This window comes from Callithrix jacchus, chromosome 7, assembly GCF_049354715.1.
Source record: "Callithrix jacchus isolate 240 chromosome 7, calJac240_pri, whole genome shotgun sequence".
NCBI lineage: Eukaryota > Metazoa > Chordata > Mammalia > Primates > Cebidae > Callithrix > Callithrix jacchus.
Genome location: NC_133508.1, coordinates 113,050,575 through 113,072,319, shown reverse-complemented (window position 1 = coordinate 113,072,319; position 21,745 = coordinate 113,050,575). Strand labels below are relative to the sequence as shown.

General features: G+C 34.4%; 1 protein-coding gene across 24 annotated transcripts in view; it reads right to left on the bottom strand.

Moving 5' to 3' along the window:
* Nucleotides 1–21,745, bottom strand: part of MSH4 (mutS homolog 4) — a 296,009-nt gene that overhangs the window by 210,853 nt on the left and 63,411 nt on the right. For all 24 annotated transcript variants that reach the window (XR_013520182.1, XR_013520189.1, XR_013520196.1 and 21 more), the window contains 8 exons: nt 19,903–19,967; nt 18,613–18,782; nt 17,825–17,961; nt 16,805–16,908; nt 15,575–15,699; nt 13,007–13,207; nt 7,284–7,402; nt 5,839–5,967 (listed from right to left, as the gene is read on the bottom strand). Coding sequence is in view for 5 of the 24 variants with exons in the window: in XM_035251919.3 (XP_035107810.2) it covers nt 5,839–5,967; nt 7,284–7,402; nt 13,007–13,207; nt 15,575–15,699; nt 16,805–16,908; nt 17,825–17,961; nt 18,613–18,782; nt 19,903–19,967 (1,050 nt within the window). In the remaining 19 variants the exon portion in view is untranslated. The remainder of the gene's footprint in view (nt 1–5,838; nt 5,968–7,283; nt 7,403–13,006; nt 13,208–15,574; nt 15,700–16,804; nt 16,909–17,824; nt 17,962–18,612; nt 18,783–19,902; nt 19,968–21,745) is intronic.

The window sequence follows — 21,745 nt, the reverse complement described above, 5'->3', positions numbered from 1 at the left end:
AGTTTCTGCTAAGGTCCAGTAGTAGGCCAAGAGCTATTTCTGAAAAGCAGAGAGGTTATCTGTAGAGGAAGGGAGGGCTTTGTTCCAAAATCCTAAGGGATCGTGCTATGATTAACATTTAGCGGACTGACGAAGTCTTTTAACAGCATCCTTATCTGCAGTGGACACTTCAAGCACTATTGGATCTGCTGGATCATATCGCTAAGTGGCAGAGTAATTTGTGCGACACCATATACCTATTATTGCAGAGCCTTCTCTTGTTCTTGAGAGTCCTTACTCAAAACTAGCAACTTCAGATCACTTGGTGCTACATCCAATTGAGGTAATACCTCCAAAATTCAAAAAGGCCCACTAGGTGTTGTTTCTTTTATCATTGCAGAAGGGGCCTGCTACAATCCTTCATCCTTAGAAGAAATATCTCAATATATCCCACACTACCAGACCTCTAAGAATTTTGCTGAGGTAGAAGATGCCTGAATTTTTGTCAAATTTACTTCCCATCCCCTGGCATGCAAATGTCTTACCAGTAAATCTAGAGTATTTGGTACTTTTTGCTCACTAAATCCAAAGGTATATCATCAATGTAAAGGACCCATGTGATATTCTGTCAAAAGACAAGGTAATCAGGATCCTTGCAATCTCGAGGAAGTCACATCCCTTAGATGGAATTATGAAGGTATACTGCTGGCCTTGTCAGCTGAACACAAACTACTTCTGCTGGGATTTACTGACAGGGATAAAGAAAAGGGCTATTTCCAGAGGTAACAAGGAATGTGTGTTAATTTGTTTATACCATGAAAACAGATTAACCCAGTTAAGGTTAGAATAATCCATTGTCATTCTCCAAGTTCTATCTTTCATCTATACGGGCCAAATAGGCTAACTAACTGAGTTTGGATATAATAGAAATCACCACCCCCTCGCATCCTTCAAGTCTTTGATGGTACCACTACTCTCTGCAATTCCAAGAATGTGGCTTGTGTTTGGTTTACTATTTCCTTAGGTAGAGGAGGGCAGTTCTAGTGACTTCCATTTGGCCTTTTCTAACATAATAACTCTCACTGAATAAGGAAGAGAACCATGTGGGATTTTTCTAGCTGCTAAGTATATCTAATTATGCATTCCAGAACTGGAAAATAACCACAAGATGGGTTTGTAACCCATTGGACCCACTGTGAGATGGACCTAAGCTAAAACTCCACTAATTACCTGACTTTCAGAAGCCCCCTACTCTGACTGAAGCTAGTCAGTTCAGAATCCATGTCCAGATCTGATTATTTCCTTTTCCCCACACACTGTTACCCTTTATATGCTGGTAAAAGCCTGTAGGTCCTTTTGGGAAATGCTGGGAAAAAGATTGACAGTATAAATTTTTGGCAGTGAACAGGGATCCTTCTTTAAGGCAGTCCAGCTTCCCTTTTATTCAAGGACTCTGGATCTATAAACTGGCTCAAATCTGGAAGTTGATAGAGGGGTCATGACACTGTTTTTTATTCAGGTTAGATTTTTGTTCACTTGACCTAGAAGTTTTATGCTTATTCAGATCAAGTAGAATTTAGTAGCCCTCCTGTCCAATGCCATAGGTCTGTGTAAGTCAGATTATTCTGATTGCTGCTTTGACTCTGCTTCCCATTACAGTAACCTGTGCACCTTGCCTTTGGTGGTTGAGTGCCGCAACTATGCCTCTACCACCTTGGGATCCAATCATTCCTATTGCATTTGGGTTTTCCAATTCAGTTCCTGCAGTTCCCACTGTAAGGTCTGGACTACATAGAAGAGTGATAACAGAGCACTTCAAGGCTACCAGGGCACCTCTCACAAATTTATTTCTCACAGTCACAGTAAAAGGTATGTCATCTGGACTCTCCCAGGATTGGTAAGTGATCTTAAATGACAAACCCACTCTAACATTCCAAACTCCCTAAGCTTTGAATCCCTTCCTCTACATTAAACCAAGGCAACTCATTCATAGTGGGCCACATTTTGGTCTGTTTTATAGCCACTCAATCAAACTGTTAGATCCCTTTCTAACAATTTGAGGTGCAACATTAAATGCATACCCTGCTTAGTAAGCCCCTATCAGTAACTTCGGCCTAATTCAACTTTATATTCCTCCTACACTTAATGCCACATCCTTAGAACACATTCCCACACATGTTCCCTAGATTTCTGTCTGTATAAAGTATAAAATTCAAGTAGTTCTTTTAGAATGTAATGTACCTCCTTATAGTCACATTTTGTACCTCACCTTTAGAGATCTTCTAAGATTCTAACCAGTCTAGTTACAGGTCCAGAAGCAAAGAAATGTGGTGGAAGTGGGTCCTGAGGAGACTCAGAATTGCCTGGTATGGCAACTGTCTCAGGGGATGCCATTACAGTTACCTCAGGTAATGCTAGGTTAATCCCCTCAGATGGGGTGAAGTGGTCTCTTCTACTGGCAAAGATGACTCATCAAAATTCAGGGCCTAAATGTCCCCAGGTTCATCAGAGTCTCCCCACACATCCCTATTCCAACTGGAAGTCTCCCATTCCTTCCTAACTAATGCCGTACTTTAACAGTAGATTCTATAAGGCTGGAAGTTCAACTTGCTTTGTAATTCTGGCATAGAATTAGATTCCGGGTTTGATTTTCAGCAATCTGAGCCCTGTGACTATAGGAGATAAGGATTTCCTTCAGAGCACATTTGGGTGCTTTCAAGTCATTTATGCGGCAATAAGCTGGCAGTTGGTGCTTTTTTGTTATTTAAAATTTTTTAGTTAAAAAGATAAGTAATACACATGCTTCTAAGTTAACACATTAAGTAATGCATTAAAAAGCAGCAAGACTAATAAGTCCCACTTTTGGAAGCAGTGAGAAGGTGCACATTTCCTGGCATCTACAGTCACTGTCATGGAACTGGAAAACATCTGTCGTTTCTACCCAGGGAATGCACAGTTCCTTCTAACCCTGGTGTGCTTCCTTGCCTGCATTCACCTGGGAGAAAAGGTTCAATTTCGAGTAGAGGTTAGTGACCAAAAGAGGCTTTTTTTTCCATCTAAGTTGAAGTTCCTGGACTCAAGTTTTCAGATTCACGCAGCCCTGGTGATCCATGGATCTCAGGTTAAGAACCCATGCCCTTCTTACAAACCCCCTGCTGTAATCTAGGGACACAGGTGATGCCTGGTTCTTCCTGGTAGTGACAGACAGGTCCTCACTAGATATCTGACAGGCAGTGCCTGGAAGTCCCTCTGGTGGGGGCCTGAGCTGGCAATTTGAATCCTCGAGTTCATCCTTTGCTTTTCCAACTTTGTATAGTGACACTAGGAGCAACCAGCCAATTTCATTGTATTCGTTAGTTTGCCAAAAATGTTTGGAAGTATCATATATAAAATCATGTGGATCTCTGCTGCTTACAAGCAGTTAATTAAGAGCATATGATAGTGATATTTTACTTATCACTATTGTCAGATCATACCAGAACCAAGATTTGTATTAGAATTCTCTGGAGAAAGAGGACAGAGAGAGAGAGAGAGAGAGAGAGAGAGAGAAGAGATTCATTATAAGAAGCTGGCTTGGCCAGGCGTGGTGGCTCACGCCTATAATCCCAGCACTTTGGGAGGCTGAGGCGGGTGGATCACAAGGTCAAGAGATCGAGACCATCTTGGTCAACAAGGTGAAACCCCGTCTTTACTAAAAATACAAAAATTAGCTGGGCATGGTGGTGCGCGCCTGTAGTCCCAGCTACTTGGGAGGCTGAGGCAGGAGAATTGCTTGAACCCAGAAAGCGGAGGTTGCGGTGAGCCGAGATGGTTCCATTGCACTCCAGTCTGGATAACAACAGCGAAACTCCATCTCAAAAAAAAAAAAAAGATGCTGGCTCATGTGATTTATGAAGGTTAACAAGTACCGAGATCTAAAGTAGACTAGCTAGAGGTCCAGGAAAGCCAATGGTATAACTCCAGTACAAAGCTGTAAGGTTCCAGACTCAGAAAAAGCCAATGCTTCAGTTTGAGTCTGAAGGCAGTAAAGAATAGATCTTCCATATTGAAGGCAGCCTGGAAGGAGGAGTTTCCTCTTACTCTTTGGAAGGCTTTTTGCTCTATTCAGGCTTTGCATTTATTGAGTGGGACCCACCCACATTAGGCAGGGCAATCGTCTTTACTCAGTCTACCAATTCTAATCTCATCCAGAAACACACTCACAGACATACCCAGAACAATGTTTGACCAAATGTCTGGACACTCTGTGGCCCAGTCAAACTGACAGGTAAAATTAACCATCATAGGTACTAATTAGCTTTTAATCATAAGACATGTACTTTATTTATGAGAAATTATAACTGATACATTAAAAATTACAAAGACTAATATTATTTATTAACATTACATTTGATTTATCACATACCTTTAAGTATAAAATGGATTTTTCTCATTCTATATAATAAATCATTATGAGCTGGGCATGACAACTCAGCCTGTAAGCACAGTACTTTGAAAGGCTGAGGTGAGTGGATCACTTGACGCTAGGAGTTCAAGATCAGCCTGGGTAACATGGTGAAACCCCATCTCTGCTAAAAATACAAAAATTAGCTAGGTGTGGTGGTGCATGCCTGTAGTCTCAGCTACTCAGGAGGCTGAGGCAGGAGGATCGCTTGAGCCTGAAAGATAGAGGTTGCAGTGAGCCAAGATTGTGCCACTGCAGTCCAGCATGGGCAAGAGAGTGAGACCCTGTCCCCCCAAAAAATAAATTAAATAAAAAAAATAAATAATTATGGACTTACATTTAAGGTCCATAAATATATTTATTTAATATATATTTATTTAATAATATATTTCTTATTTAATATACCTTAAAATGTTCCTAAGATGAAGTTAATTCATTAAATGAATATGAAATTCATTTCATTAAATGAATAAGATGAAATAACTTCATCTTAGGACATTTTAAGGTATATTAAATTTAAAAAAGTATTTTTATTTATGTTTTATTCATATCTGTATATACTGTGAGTGATCATTTAAAAAGATATTCTATAAATTAATTTAATAGAGCAAAAATCAATGTTCTACATAGTTGATTTGTGGAAAACTATTTAAAGGATAAAATTTTAGTTAGGTAGGTGAAACAGATTGTCTGTAAAGTTACCTGAGATGCCTAGTGCTTTCCTTCCTGTTGTAACATCATCGTCAACATTATTGCACATGGAGACAATTACTGAAAGACCTTCATATTTTGCTACTTAATTTTACGAAGTTAAAGCCAACTGACTAATTTTTCTTTTTTTTTTTTTTGAGATGGAGTTCCAAAAAAAAAAAAAAAAAGATGGAGTTTCACTCTTGCTACCCAGGCTGGAGTGAAATGGCGCAATCTCGGCTCACCGCAACCTCCACCTCCTGAGTTCAAGCTGATGTGGGCTCACCACAACCTCCGCCTCCTGGGTTCAAGCAATTTTCCCCCCTCAGCCTCCTGAGTAGCTGGGATTACAGGCACGCGCCACCATGCCCAGCTAATTTTTTGTATTTTTAGTAGAGACAGGGTTTCACCATGTTGACCAGGATGGTCTCCATCTCTTGACCTTGTGATCCACCTGACTCGGCCTCCCAAAGTGCTGGGATTATAGGCGTGAGCCACCGTGCCCGGCCTGTATTTCTTGATTTCATCTTTTCCTTATCTATATCATGGTTATCAAACTAATGATTCCCACTTTCATTGGAAATGAAGTAATAAAAATATAAATATTACATGTGTTGACTATCTAAATTGCTTTAAAAGCTATTTGTGGGTGTCCGTAAAATTCAATAATAATAACAGAATACATAAAAGGACTCAAAATTAACATATTTAAAATAAAACAATACCTTTAAGCTCAGTAGATATTCACAAACAGCATAACAAATGCCAATACCTTCTTCTGTATTAGTACCTCTGCCAAGTTCATCAATTAATATGAGTGATTTGTCATTAGCATTATGTAGAATATATGCTATCTGAAATATATAATTTTAACATATATTCATTGTAACCAAATAGCTGTCACTATCATGAAGAGAAATCCAGTCTCTTTATAAGTTTATCTGAAATGTATTTTTATAGCGACATCCTGCTGAGCAGAAAACAACACATTGTTTTCTTTTCTAAAAATCTCATCACTAATAATTCCAATAGAATAGTTGATATGTACATAAATAGACATTTGAATATATATATGAGTCAACATAGAGTAAATAACCATTATCTAAAATATTGATGCTTTAGATACAGTAAAATAAAGCAATTAAATAAAGGTTTAAACTAAGCACAAAGATGGTCATTTTCTTCTCGACAAATGACTAATCAATTACTGTTATAAAATATCCAAAACCATCTCTCAAATTTATTTAAGTATTACTTTATATCCAGTAAAGATGAAGTTAAAAAAAATTAAGAAAAAGTGCCTAAGTCTTGACTATTGGTTTAACAAATAAATTTAAATACATAACCAATGTAGACCAAGTCTTAAATTGACAGAAGTGCTCTTTTCCACTGAAGATTATTAACCTTTCTCAAAAACGAAATTTTACCTTTATTATACTTTGACACAATAGTAACTTTGATGGATATTTTATCTTTCTAGGAGACTAAGCTTTTTGAGGGCTAGGACCATTTAAAAATATACCTTAAGTGCCTAGTATATTACTATGCTCTCTTATATTCAATACACAATAAATAATTATATAAATTGTGGGACAAATGATAACTTTATTTACCACCTGTTTACTTAAAGAAAACTATCTAACTAAACAGGGATCCCATAATTTTTAATACAGATATCCCACAAGTCACACTTAATTCCTTTCGTTCTAAAGCCTACTCAGTGTTTGCTCAATCAGAAAAAGGTGATTCTTTGGTACAAGAAGTGAAAATTCTACAAGGACAAAGAAAAGAATGATTTTTGAAAGCCTTCTAACACAATGATTTTTTGTTTTAAAATCAAACCTATGAGGAACAATAAATATTATGGAAAATGGTACTGAACCAGTCATCATTTTCTGAAGTCTTTTACATATTCCCTATAAAAACATTTAAGCACACTTTTATTACTCAGTAACACTAGCTCTTTCTCTTAAAACTGTATTCTTCAATGAAACATTCTCTTCTATTTCTACATAAAACAGAAATTAGGAGGCTGTCTTTGACTGCCCTCTGGCTCTCAGAAAAGGGTATAAACACTTCTGCATATTTACTATAAAAATATTTTATGTGATAACTGATCATTAGTGAGAGAATTTAATGTTTTTAACATAAGAAAAGTTTTGTTGGGTACCTCTTTCATTTCTTTCATAAATGTTGATGAATTTGTTTCAATATCATCATCAGTACTGATTCTTGTAAAAATCTGTTTAGTAATTCTAAAGGAAGAATATTCTGCTGGAACATATGATCCTGTAAAACATAAGGTCAAGATAAACTGAAATGTATTTATAAAATATAGGTCTAATCACATTTTGCACTTGTCAGATTTACAAAGATTATATGGTAGAAAGAACACTAGATATGGCATTAGAAGACATGGCACCAGCTCTATCCTTATTATATAAGCTTAGACTGCACTTAAACTTTCCATGTTCCATCTTACTCATATGTAAAATAAAAATTGTTGCCCTACCTACTGCACAAAGTTATCTAGAAGTGCAAATGAGACAGCAGATATTCAAGTACATAAGAAAGAGACTGTTATAAACTCAATAAATTTTTAAATAACTTAGTTGAATAATATTCAAAATATTAAAATGTGAAGGGAATGCTTATAAAGCTTATGAATATAATATGCCAATTACACTGATCTAATCATTATACATGGTATGTATTGAAACATCACTATGTATGTCTTAAATGTGTGCAATTATATGTCAAAAATAAATTTTTAAAAAAGAAATATGAAAATATGAAGAAAATGCCTATAAAGCTGAAGTTAATTAAATCATTATAAAAATATATAAATAAATATCTGTGATTACAAACATGAAGAAACATTTAGAAGCAAACTAAAAGCAAAACAGTTAATAAAAAGAAAAAAAGTGAATTTTCACCCACAAGGCTGTTCCTGCCAAGAAGCTATTGTGCTAACTCAACTAAAATATTCATTTTTTGAAAATAAATAAATCTGATTAATGCATCCATCCCAATATAGAATAAAATCTAAAAGGCATTCTAATATTATAAGAAGATAAAACATACAAATAGTTTAATGGGAAAAGTACCACATATACAGAATTCTGTATATATAAAATGGTGAAATAATAGGAGCAAAAAAACAAAGCCAGAATGCTCCAATATTAAAAACAAAATAAGGATAAAGAATAGGGCCTAAGTCTGAGGAATAAGGACTAGCAAAAAACAAAAGTAAAAGTCAGGCTAATACTAATGAAAATAAAAGTAATAATCTTAACAGTAGTAATTATAATGACTGCACCTAACATTCTACATACTAGGTATTTTATATCCACTCTTCCTAATTTTCAAAATAACCTATTAAACTGGGTATTATTTTTGTCATTTTACAGATGAAAAAGTGGAGGCTCAGGATCACAAAATGAGAAAGATGTATCTCCTCCATTCTACTCTATTTTTTTGTTTATTTACCTAAAAGCATAAATTATGCAGGGCTGATAAAAAAAAGAAAGAAAGAAAAAAGCATAAATTATGAACTTAAAATGGCTCCTGACACATAATCTCATGATGCTTGCTGAAAATAAACAATGAAGTGATAGAGCCAGAATCTGAATCCGAATCTGGCTCAAAACAAAAACAGAAACAGACTGTCCATTTCCAAGATAACAGAAATGAACTGCCACCTTCTTAAGATTCTGGAGGAGGGTGGGGACAATTTGCTAATTTAGAGCAAAGATTATTTGTCAGGCTGTATGGGTTTGAATCCTTGTGCTGCCTCTTACAAACTATATGATTATGGACAAATTCCTTCTCAATACTTGGACTTACTCATCTTTTACATGGAGTTAATAATCTTTATCATATTTTTATAAGTATTAACCATATAATCAGTACATATATTATGATACATGTACTATGAGTTTCCAGGAAGATGTGAAATGTGTATTATCATGCAAGGTATATAGACCAGTGATGGGCATAGTGAACATTCAATATTAGCTACAGGGGTGTATTAGTTTGCTTCTTCACCCCATTAAAAAGAACTCCCAGAGATTGGGTAATTTATAAATGAAGGAAGTTTAATTAACTCACAGTGCTACATGGCTGGTGAGGCCTCAGGAAACTTACAATCATGGTGGAAGGTAAAGGGGAAGCAAGGACCTTCTTCATATGGGAGCAGGATAGAGAGAGAGCAAGGAGGGAACTGCCAAACACTTTTAAACCATCAGGTCTTGTGACAACTCACTATCACAGGAACAGCATGGGGGAAAATGCCCCCATGATCCAATCACCTCCCACCAGGTCCCTCCCTCAACATGTAGGGATTATAATTCAAGAGGTTTGAGTGGGGACACAGAATCAAACAGTATAATGGGGCAAATGGGGAAAACTCAGGTAAAGGATTGATCCTGGGTGATCCTGTGGAAGTCTTTGAGCCTGACTTTCCTAATTTTATAGAAATTTAATAAATATTTATTGAAGCCCTTCTGTGTTAGGGTAAATAAACAGACATGGGCCCTGTCCTCGGAAAGCAGAACTTAGTGAGTTCTTAAATACAGCTATCTTATGGAATTTCCAAGAAAATAAAAATGTGAAGGTAATACATATATTATTAAGTGGTATATGTTTGTATTTTCTCTGCTCTTTTAACCTCCATCAAAAAGGTTCCCAACCTTTCTTATTTAGATTATTACAGAAGCCTCCTGGCTGGTATTTTTGCTTCTAGTTTAGCTCTCATCTATGCTTGAGCTAGACTGATTTATCTAAAAGTCAAATCTGATCATGCCATTCTCTTACTAAATTTCTTTTGTTTGAGACAGAGTCTTGCTCTGTCGCTAGGCACCAGGATGGAGTGCAGTGGTGCAATCTTGGCTCACTGCAATCTCCGCCTCCCAGGTTCAAGCAATTCTCCTGCCTCGGCCTCCCGAGTAGCTGGGACTACAGGCGCGTGCCACCACACCCAGATAATTTTTGTATTTTCTTTTGACCTCGTGATTCGCCTGTGTCGGCCTCCCAAAGTGCTAGGATTATCTAAATTTCTTCAATAGCTCCCTACAGATTACTGGATCTGTACTCAATCTCCTCAGGTAAATACCTAAAGCCCTCCATGACCTAACTGTGCCCATCTCTCCAGCTTTATACTCTGCTATTTCTCACAGTTAGTCTTTACTCTACAACACAAAGGAAGCACAAAGCCTCTGTACTATTTTTTTTGTTGTTGCTTGGGCACATCATTTTTTTTTTTTGCTGTGTTTTAGCACATACTCTTACCTCTGCCTGGGAAGTCTCCTTCTTTTTCATACTTTCCCCTAAAATCCGTAGCATTTTATTTATGTTACCTCAGTCCTTATAAAAATTATTAGAAGTGGGTGTTACTGTAGTTTTCATTTTCAGATAGGAAAACCAAGGCTTAATGAGGTTAAGTAATTTGCCTAAGATGATGTAGCTAGTAACTAGACAAGCAAGATCTGCCTTCAAAGTCTATGTTCCTAACTTCCATGACTTTCAAGTCCCACTGGTATCTTATGGTTAGACTATATGAAATATTATCTATGTTTCAGAGGTTTAAGATGGCCATTGACAAGAGAAGTATAATAATTATCTTCAAGTACTTGAAGAGCTAATATTGGGAAAAATACTAGACTATTCTGTAGTACATAGAAGAGTAAGGACTAATGAATTGAAATTATAGAAATGAGGTTTCAGTTCAATGTAATGAATACTCTAACAGCTAAGGCTGTTCAGCAATGGGACAGCCTGTTTTTTAAAAACCAGAGCTCCTCATAGCTATTCAAATAAAAGTATTATGTCTTACATGAATTAGAAAGTATTCTTATAAGGGGAGGGAAATTAGCTAAGATGTCCTTTTAATTCCAAATAAACCTACAAAATCAAGAAAATATTTACTCTTCATTAACTCATTAATCTCTGATTTCATTTCCCAGCACTAAGGGTGAATTTGTACTGTATCACCAACATTATTATTGCTTTGTTCCCCTTACAATTCATTACATTAGACCAAGGTTTCTTACCCATGACACTACTAATGTCTTGGGCTCAATAAATTTTTCTTTTTTATGTTTACTTTTTAAAAAATAATCCCGTCATCTACATTAGGTATTTCTCCTAATGTTATCCCTCCCTAACCCCCTCACCTCCTGCTATCCCTCCCCTAGTCCCTCCACACCCACAACAGGCCCTGGTATGTGATGTTCCCCTCCCTGTGTCCATGTGTTCTCATTGTTCAACACCCACTTATGAGTGAGAACATAAGGTGTTTGGTTTTCTGTTCTTGGGTCAGTTGGCTGAGAATGATGGTTTCCAGCTTCAATCATATTCCTGCAAAGAACATGAACTCATCACTTTGTTTTGGTCTTGATTGAGTTATATAACTCATCCTTTTTTATGGCTACATGTATTCCATGGTGCATATGTGCCACATTTTCTTTATCCAATCTATCATTGATGGGCATTTGGGTTGGTTCCAAGTGTTTGCTATTGTAAAAAGTGCCACAATAAACATATGCGTCTTTATAATAGAGTGATTTATAATTCTTTGGGTATATACCCAGTAATGGGATTGCTGGGTCAAATGGTATTTCTATTTCTAAATCCTTAAGGAATTGCCATGCTGTCTTCCACAATGCTTGAACTAATTTATACTCCCATCAACAGTGTAAAAGCATTCCTATTTTTCCACATCCTCTCCAGCATCTGTTGTCTCCAGATTTTTTAATGAGCACCATTCTAACTGGAGTGAGATGGTATCTGAACGTGGCCAAGAGACATCCATCAAGATAGAAAACATACACATATAAATTAAAATAAAGAAGATAATGAGTATATGGTTTAATTTATCTTCCCCAAAAGCAAAGAACCCATGTTATTTCAGAAATAAATTCTAACAAATATCTAAGGAATAGATAGTGCCAATGTTATTTAAACTGTTCTAGAGCTTAAAGAAAAAAAATGAAAAATTTTAAATTATTTCCATGAAGCTAGCATAACATTAACAAAAACATTAAAAAGCACACAAAAAGATATAGTCTAATTGTGTATAAATATCAATGTAAAAATTCTAACTAAAATATTAGACAATGGAAATTATCAACAGAAGAGCAGAATTATTTAACACATAAAATAAGTTCATATGAAGAATGAAGATAGGTTTCAATATTAAGAAACCTACTGATACAATTCACTTTATTAAGAAACATTACATGAGCATCTTCAAAGTTGCCAGCAACAGCATTTAACAATATTCAACATTTCACCTTGATTAATAATAATTATAATAACTCAAACAATAAGAATGGATACATCATGAATACAATGATATAAATCAATTCAGCTGATGCTTAATAATAGAACATCAGACACATTCCCATTTAAGTCAGGATCAATGCAGGTATGCCCACTAACTTACCATAATTGTTTAATATTCTTCTGAGAGTCTTAGTCAAAACAATTAGAGAAAAAGAAATGGAAAGCAAAAACACTGGAAATAAAAAGGCAGAATTATCACTTTCTGTAAATGATGTTTGTATAAGACATCATTTATACAAACTAAAATTGGAAAAATAAAAGAATCAACTGTAAAACTATTTTTATAAAACGGAAGTTGGCTGAAACTGGATCCCTTCCTTACACCTTATACAAAATTTAACTCCAGATGGATTAAAGATTTAAACATAAGACCTAGCACTATAAAAACCCCAGAAGAAAACCTAGGCAATATAATTCAGAACATCGGCATAAACAAGGATTTCATGACTAAAACACCAAAAGCAATGGCAACAAAAACCAAAATAGACAAATGGGATCCAATTAAACTTAAGTGTCAAAGTGGTCACTATAAATAAAGCCATAACTTACCAATCTGGGCCATAATCTGACAAAGAGCAATCTGTTTTAAATATGTGGATTTTCCACTCATGTTTGGTCCAGTTATGATCAAAAAATTACTCCCTTCTGTAATATAGGTATTGTTGGCCACAGGTTTTTCTGCAGTTATTTTTTCAAGAATAGGATGCCATCCCTGTTTGATTGCTAAAGTATCAGTAAACTCTGGTCGAACTGAGGAAAAAAAATAGAATGGTTTTTAAAGATTATTGTATTTGTGCCTAAAGATTTTGCGGTGTGTATGTACTGTCTATATCTTAGTGATATTTACAAAAGTCAATTTGAAATAATAACATTAAGATATCATTTTATCCCAAATCCCCACCTAAATTCCTCTAAATTATAATGGACATATTCTAATCACTATCACAACTTTTACTCACTTCCAGAGAACTCTAGAATTCAGTTCTTTATCCTATCCTGAGCTCCAAAATAGTTTATAAAATTTTCAGCTTTGTGTAGTTTAAAAAGAACCAAGTAGACCAGGTGTGGTGGCTCACACTGGTAATCCCAGCACACTTTGGGAGGCCAAGGAGGGTAGATTGCTTGAGTTCAGGAGTTCAAGACCAGCCTGGACAACATGGTGAAACCCTGTCTCAACAACAACAACAACAACAACAAAAAGCTAGGCTCATGCGTGTAGTCCCAGCTACTTGGGGGGCTGAGATAGGAGGATCTCTTGAGCCTGGGAGTTGGAGACTGCAGTGAGCTGAGATTGTGCCAGTACATTCCAGGCCTGGGTGACAAAGTGAGTCCCTGTCTCAAAAAAATAAAAATAAAAGGAACCAAGTACTCATTGACAGTACTTTAAAAATCATAATTGATTACTAGTACTACAGAGTTGCACATTTACTTACTCTACCATAAACATGATTTCCCTACATTAAATATTATTTCAAATTTGGCACACTTAGCATTTATTTATTTATTTATTAGGGACAGGGTCTTGCTCTACCATCAAGGGTGTAATATAGTGGCAAAATCATAGCTTGTTGCAGCCTCAAACTCCTGGGTTCAAGCCATTCTCCTGCCTCAGCTTCCCAAGTAGCTGGGAGTACAGGCAACTGCCATCACTTATCACTATTTTTTTTTTTAGAGATGAGGTCTTGCTATGTTGCCCAGGTTGGTTTCAAACACCTCGCTTATAAATTGAGGTATGATTACAGAATAAAATGAAATACAAAAATAATTCTAAGCCCATAAAAACATTTTGTATAAAAGGAAATTTCAGAGAATACAGAAGATCAACGCAAATGATTTGTTAATTTATAGAAACAAATAATGATCAGGTTTCTGTGGATACCATCTGAGGCAGAGGGAAGGGGAAGAGGGTGAAACAATATGTGAAAACCAAAATGCTACATACCTTTATCTAAAATGCATAAACTTGAAAACATTCATCATAAAAGTGAGGTTAGTTAGAAAAAAAATTTTTAGTGTTTTCAAAATTTCATTATTTATAGATTTGGAGTTTCGGAATGATCCCTCACAAACTAAAATGAAGCAGTATAAATCGCTTAATAGTTTTTTTAAAAAAACTACTATTGGAATACCTGTCCCCTAAAGTAGAGTTTTGACTCAAAGGAGACAAAAAAGTTTGAAAAGTTTTGGCCTATAAAATACCAGTAAAAAAAGTTAATATTTCCATAAGAAATATGAAAAAATCTTAAAAGATACTTCCTGTAAAAGTAAATTAACATAACATTTTAGAAATATTACTGCTGATATACATTAGAAATTTCTATGTTTTTAATGTAATGAAGTCCACAATTATTCAACCGTAATTATCACATATTAGTCCAGCAAATTTGCATACTGGAGTATGGTTATTACTGAGAAGTTAGATAAGAAATGTCAAAGCACTAACTCGAAGTATTCATTTGACATGAGAAAATTACTTAACATTTATATTCAAGGCCTTGGTATAGACTTGGGATATAAAAATAAATTATATAACTCCTGATCTTGGTATGTTCACATCTAAGGAGCTAGTGGATTAAAATGCTCACTCTGGAGATGCATTTGTCTCTATTAATATTTATCCCACTACTTCTAATAAGTATTCAGATTTGAACTTTATAAATTTAGATCATTATCATTTTTACCAAGGAGACAGTTCTTGAAGTCTTTCTTATTTGGGGAATCTTTAGTTTCTTGCAGTTTTTTTCTTTTTGGTTTGCCAATTTCTGACAGAATAATTTTGTACTTTATTTATTAATTTATTGCATTTTAGGTTTGGGGGTACATGTGAAGAACGGGTAAGATTGTTGCATAGGTACATACATGGCATTGTGGTTTGCTGCCTTCCTCCCCATCACCTGTAACTCACATTTCTCCCCATGTTATCCCTCCCCAATTCCCCACCCCCCACTATCCCTCCCCTAGTTCTCCCCCCAAAAATTATTTTGTGTCTTAGTCTAGGACCTGAGACAAGAGAGTCCATTTCAAGTTAAAAATTTTAAATGTCTAAACTATTATATCAAATTGTTTGAAAGGAATACAAATTTAAGTATATAACATGTTTCTTCCAACGAAACTTACCGTAGTCAGAAAGAGTGCAGGCATGAGCAAATGACAGTAGCATATCCAGCATTGAAACAGTGTCAGATAGTTTGTATAAGCAATGAATATGTTCATAAATCTCACTAAGCAGTTTGCACACTATCCTGAAAACACATGTTTGGTAAGACATGTAATAATATTTTTTCAAAAGGGACATACATTGTAATTATAAAATAATATTAAATTCATTAGCTGAAGTAAAATAATATTCACACCTGAGTTATATACTACAGATAAAGCTTATTTTTCAATTATCTCGTTTTAGAGATATTTTTCAACTATCTCATTTTAAAAGAAATTGAAGTTTTTGTTCAAGATCACAGCTACTTAGTGGCAAAGAACCTATCTTCTGGTGTATTAACATATTTTTTGAAGTAACTGCTTTTATCTGATATTAATAAGTTTTTATTAATAAAAATATGTGATAGGTGAAATCAAGCCCTCATTATACTTAAGCAGATCCCATTTCCTAATCATTTTGTGAATTTGCAAATGCTTAGTTCCACACAAAAGCTATATGCATGTTGTCTCTCACCCGTTTTTTCTTTCCTCTTCTCTCTTGGTCTCTCACTCACACACATGCACACAGACACAATAGCTGCATCATATAATTATTTAAGTTTTTATAAGGCAGAGTTACACTGTAATATAGTGCAAAAAAATTTTCCTCTTGCAAAGATAAATATGTACCCAAAACTTATAATATATTAAAATGTTTGTGGTACATGCCTTGAAATTGTCTTGAAAGACCAACCTTTCTATTATCTGAGCCAGTAAGGGTTCTAAATGTCCTTCTTCTTCTTTCTGGCTGTATTGCTACCATATCATGACCAGCAAAACAACTGACACTATTGTGATACTGCTATTGAATTATTAATATCAAGGTATAAGAAGCCAAGGGCTTACAGACTATAGAAAAAGAATAAACTGAATGAAGCCCAGGTAAACCCCATAATGTGCCAAGTTCTACATCATGGTAGAATGCATATTACAGAAATATCAATTATAATAGTATTTGTTTACAATTAGATCTTCCCCGAGAATTCTGTGAGGCTCAGTGATTCTAATCATAACGACAGACTGTCTTTATTAACATACATAATTCTACAATTGTCTGTAGTTAGATAAAAATTCAACTAATAAAACTGATCACAGTTTCTCAAATTAAACCAATTTAATTCAGTATTCAAATACTTCAAATGCTCTTACATATAAGTCATGTGATAGATTTCTCTCAAAGATTCTTGGCATCTTTCATTCATTTTAATTAAATCTGCTGATGTAAAGCTATAAGAATTTTTCACTTTAGAAATCTGGGAGATTCAAAAACAATTATCAAGATAAGTTCACACTACTATGAAATATAACATAAGATTTTAAACAACAGAAATATGGATATGTAGGTTAATAATTTTAATCTTTGAGATAAGGTATTACAAAGAAAGTTCTAAATAACATTTGTGAAACATAAAAGGAAGATCACTTCAAAGGATAAAGCCAGATTTTTTTCAACCCATACATTCATCCTTAAAAAGCAGGATATTTTGACTTAGTTCATCTGGGATGACTATTCTGGTAGGTCTTAAAACATTAAAAACACTGCATCTTATTACCAAGTAACATTCATGATGGACATAAGTGATCCTTACTCCATCTCTGACCCCTGTCCCACCCCTTGTCCTATATCTGAACCTCAACTCAATCTCTAATCTTAATATCTAAAAGCCTGAAAGTTAAATGGTTTGTTCTTATCAAAAAGTACCCCCAGAAGCAAACAGAACAAAAGTTAGAGTGGGTCAGACCCTCGCAAACTGGATATTGTAAAAGAGCTATATAGGAAAAATTATTACTGTGGTATAAAGGTTTGGAAATATTAGATTTTTAAAAGTGAAGTAGATTTCTTTACTTCAGGACTTTTAAACATTTAACAGGCAAATGGTGTGGTATTTTCCCAATTTCTTTTATTATAAACAGCTTTTGGGTGTTCTTTCTTCATGTTCCTTTTTTTCTTAGACCAAGCTCCCAGAACTGTGGGAAACACTGAGTTTGGTATTTCTGCAAAAGCTTCTAAGTCACTCTTAGATAAGAATATTAGTTAGGTGGGTATGAATAGGAGAAGAAATAGAACATTCAGAATTTTGGCTTGTAAAACTCAAGAAGTCCCCAAAATATGTAGATGTAATTCTATAAAATCAGAAACAATAATTTCCTAACCACTCTAAAATGAACCTTAATAAATTCTGAAGGAAGTTGATCACTAGGTAGGGCTATACAATCTGTAGTCATCTGGATGAAAAATCCTCGAGCAGAGCTAAAACTTGTCCTTAAAGGAAGATTATATTTTTCTCCAAGCTGTGATATCATTCCTGGTGACCAGAAACAAGAAAAACAAAAACAAAACAAAATGAATAAATTTTAATGAGAAAATAACTGTTTTAAAGAGTCATATGGTTTTTAAATTATTGTTATTTTATACTTAAATAGGAGGTCTTGTTACTCTTTCAAGCTCTGATGATTTTTTTTTTGAGGCAGGGTCTCACTCTGTTGCCCAGGCAGAGTATAGCAGCACAATGACAACTCATTGCAGCCTCGACCTCCAGGGCTCAAGTGATCCTCCTACTACAGCCTCCTGAGTAGCTGAAACTACAGGCATACATCACCATGCATGGCAAATTTTTTCATTTTTTGTAGAGACAAAGTTTTGTCTCTACAAAAAACTAGCTGTGTTGCCAAGGCTGGTCTCAAACGCTATCAGCCCTCCTTGGCCTCCCAAAGTGCTGGAATTACAGACATGAGCTAATGCACCTGGCAATGGAAGTTTTTCAAAAGGAGTTCAGTATGAAGGCTGCAAGATATACTGTTTCCTTAAATGGCAATACATGCTAACCTTATGTTTTGGTAACAAAAAATAAATTAAAAATACATACGGCTAGTTAGCAGCAAAGATGAACAGTATGTCCTAAAAAGTCTGTTTCATCCCTACAAAAATAAAAAGCATTATCAAATAAATAAATTACCTGCTATGTCATCTACAATCTCTGTATATGTTCTTCTTGCTATGTCAAGAAATTCATTTATGTTAGACCTCACTGCATAGCACTTCTGAGTCCTCATGTTCAGGCATCCTTTCATGTATCTTGCATCATCATTAATTACTGTTTTAATCTTTTCAAGTATGATTCCAAACCTAATATTAAGTCAAGAAGAAAAATATTATAGGCAATAAATCAAAGAGTTATTTTAATTTATCATTTGAATCACAGTAGGTAGCAAATTTTTGTTGAAATGTATTTTGAAATAGCTAATTAAGCAATAAATATTTAAATTTACTTCAGTTAGAGCTCTGATTATTTCAATTTTAAACTATTTCATCAGACAGCACTAGTCTAAAACGGCATCAGGACCATAAAAACAATTCTACATCTGCTAATAGATCTCCTAAATTATATATACTGATGTGCCTGTGGGTATAAAATATATCTCTAAAGAACTGTTATAAAAATTCTGGCTTCATGCTCATTCACTCAATAAACATTAACTTATACCATGCATCAGGCACTATGCTAGGTGAAGAGATTCAGAGAAGAATAACATATGATCCCTGCCTTCAGTAGAGGCAAGCGACACTAAACTCATATGAAAACAGCCTAACAGGAACCTCACAATTATCAGTGACAGAGTGAAATGATTATGCAAACCAGAAATCTGGTAACACATATTTTCCTCAACTTTTCCTTCATTCTATTCTATATTTTATTTGTAATTAAGCCAGTTTTATTATTAACTTCAATGTGTGGCCTCACACAGGGTATAAATCTTCAATTAATAGAAAAATAGTTCTTAAGTATCACAAATCAAGAAACTACTAAAGAACCAGTAGTTCTTCAGTCTACAACCGCTGCTAATAATTTAACATTATTAAAATTAAACTGTGTTTAGATTGTATTTAATATTTGTATCTTTTTTGTTATATTAGATCTGCCATGATTTAGCAAAATAAAGAAATATATTTTTATTATTTGCAAGTCTTTCCATGGAGAATGGTTTTAAAAAGAAATATTAAAATTGTGCATGGACTTCAAATTTTCATGCTATTCTAAATTGTCCATTAACACAAATAATCAATGTATTGTTATTCTGTTTATTGTACTTTTAAGGTAAAATGTGCAATTAGAATTTTGATGACTAAGTTAAAGATTCTGTTAACCAACATTCAAATATTTGTTCATACTAGAGTCTTTAAAATCAGTTATGATCAGGAAGAAGAGAATAATCTTAGTTTCTATTAACAGTTGAGTGACAAAGACCTCTTGTCTTCCAAGGAACCATAGTAAGCTCTTAATAAAGGTGTGTTACAGTTCTTCAGAGCAATCTATTAAAGAATAAAATAAAAAAGTTAAGAATAATCATTGCAACATCATTCAAACGTTATCATTTTACATTTGTTTAATACTTTATAGTTTACCAAGTAAACTATAGGAAACTTCATTTCCTATATAAACGAGGAAACTTCATTTCCTATATAAACAAGGAAACTTCATTTCCTCATTTATATACTCATGAAATATATTTTAGCCATGTAGCTGAGGACAGATAATATCTTTCTCTTTTTTCAGATAAAGAGTACATGGCTAATGAGTGCCATCCACTGCTTATTAGAACTTTTATTTTTCTTGCCTCCCTACTAATTGTTAACATCTGATGACTTGTAGAAATAGGTACTTAAACAACTACTATTGTACATTTAGAGTACACTACATATAATTCCAAAATTTAGGTTAGATATACATTAAACCAAAAAGGTGCTCTGTATATTCATAAATAGAGCAATTTCTCCATTCTTAAATAGTAAAAATAGAAATTTTATTTTGCTTAACGAAAACCATGAGGGGTCACTAACTAAATAAACAGAAAAGAAGAGAAAAAAGCACATTTAGCCCGACCATTACCCACATTTTTAGTCTGATATGAAGCAATGGTAACAACATTTTTTTTGCTTATGAATAGAAAACAATACACACAGATAAAACTAAAAATTTACCAAAACATAAAGAAAAAAATTAAATCTATCATTCTAAAGATAAACATTCTAAATATAGTATCTTTTCTGTCAGTATCTGAAATAAATAATTTTTTATAATTGTGTGCTCCTTCCCATGACTCTGACTTAATCCAGGTTGAGTATTTATTATCTGAAATCCTTGGGGTCAGAAGTGCTTCAGATTCTGGATTTTTTCCATATTTTTTGAATATTTGCATATGTACATAATGAGATATCTTGGAGATTTAACCTGAGTCTAAACATGAAATTCGTTTGTTTCATATACATCTTATACCATACACTGTGGTAATTTTATACAACATTTTAAATAATTTTGTGCATAAAAGCCTGTAATCCCAGCTACTGGGGATGCTGAAGCAGAAGAATAGCTTGAACCTGCAGTGGGTAGATAGGGGAGGTAGCAGTAAGCAGATATCGCGCCTTGCACTCCCGCCTGGGCAAAAAGAGTGAAACTCTGTCTCAAAAAAAGAAAAGGTCTGTGTACATTGAATCATCAGAAAGCAAAGGTGTCACTATTTCAGTCACTTATGTGGACAATGTGATTGTTTGGCATACTATCATTCCTACTCTGAATTTGTATGCTACCAATAAGCAATCATTTTTTAACACTTATTTACCCATAAGTACTTAACAGTAAAAAAAGTGACATACCATTAATCCAGTAAAAAAATGTGCTCAAAGTAACAGCACAGTAGCACTCCCAGAATACCTGCATCAGCTCTTAAATGACAGCAACAACTAACAATTTTCAGTATCTACCTATGATGCTATGTTTTGATTAAGAGATTACGGCAAAGTGTACTGTATTTTTCTAGGTGAAATGGAACATCAGAAACAGTTAAGGGACCAGGAAGTAGGTATTCTAAGGATACAGAGGCATTTTGCTGGACAGCTTTTAAAAATGTTTCCTCCAGAGTCATCTGACTCATTAATAATGTTTTTTGTCATAGAAATTTCTCTTTGATTTTATAACTGACATGATTTCTTGTTCTGTTATGAATGTGTGCTTCTCCATTCTTATATGGTAAAGATAAGAATTTTATTGTGCTTAATAAAAACTCTAGATCTTCAATAAGCCCATCACACAT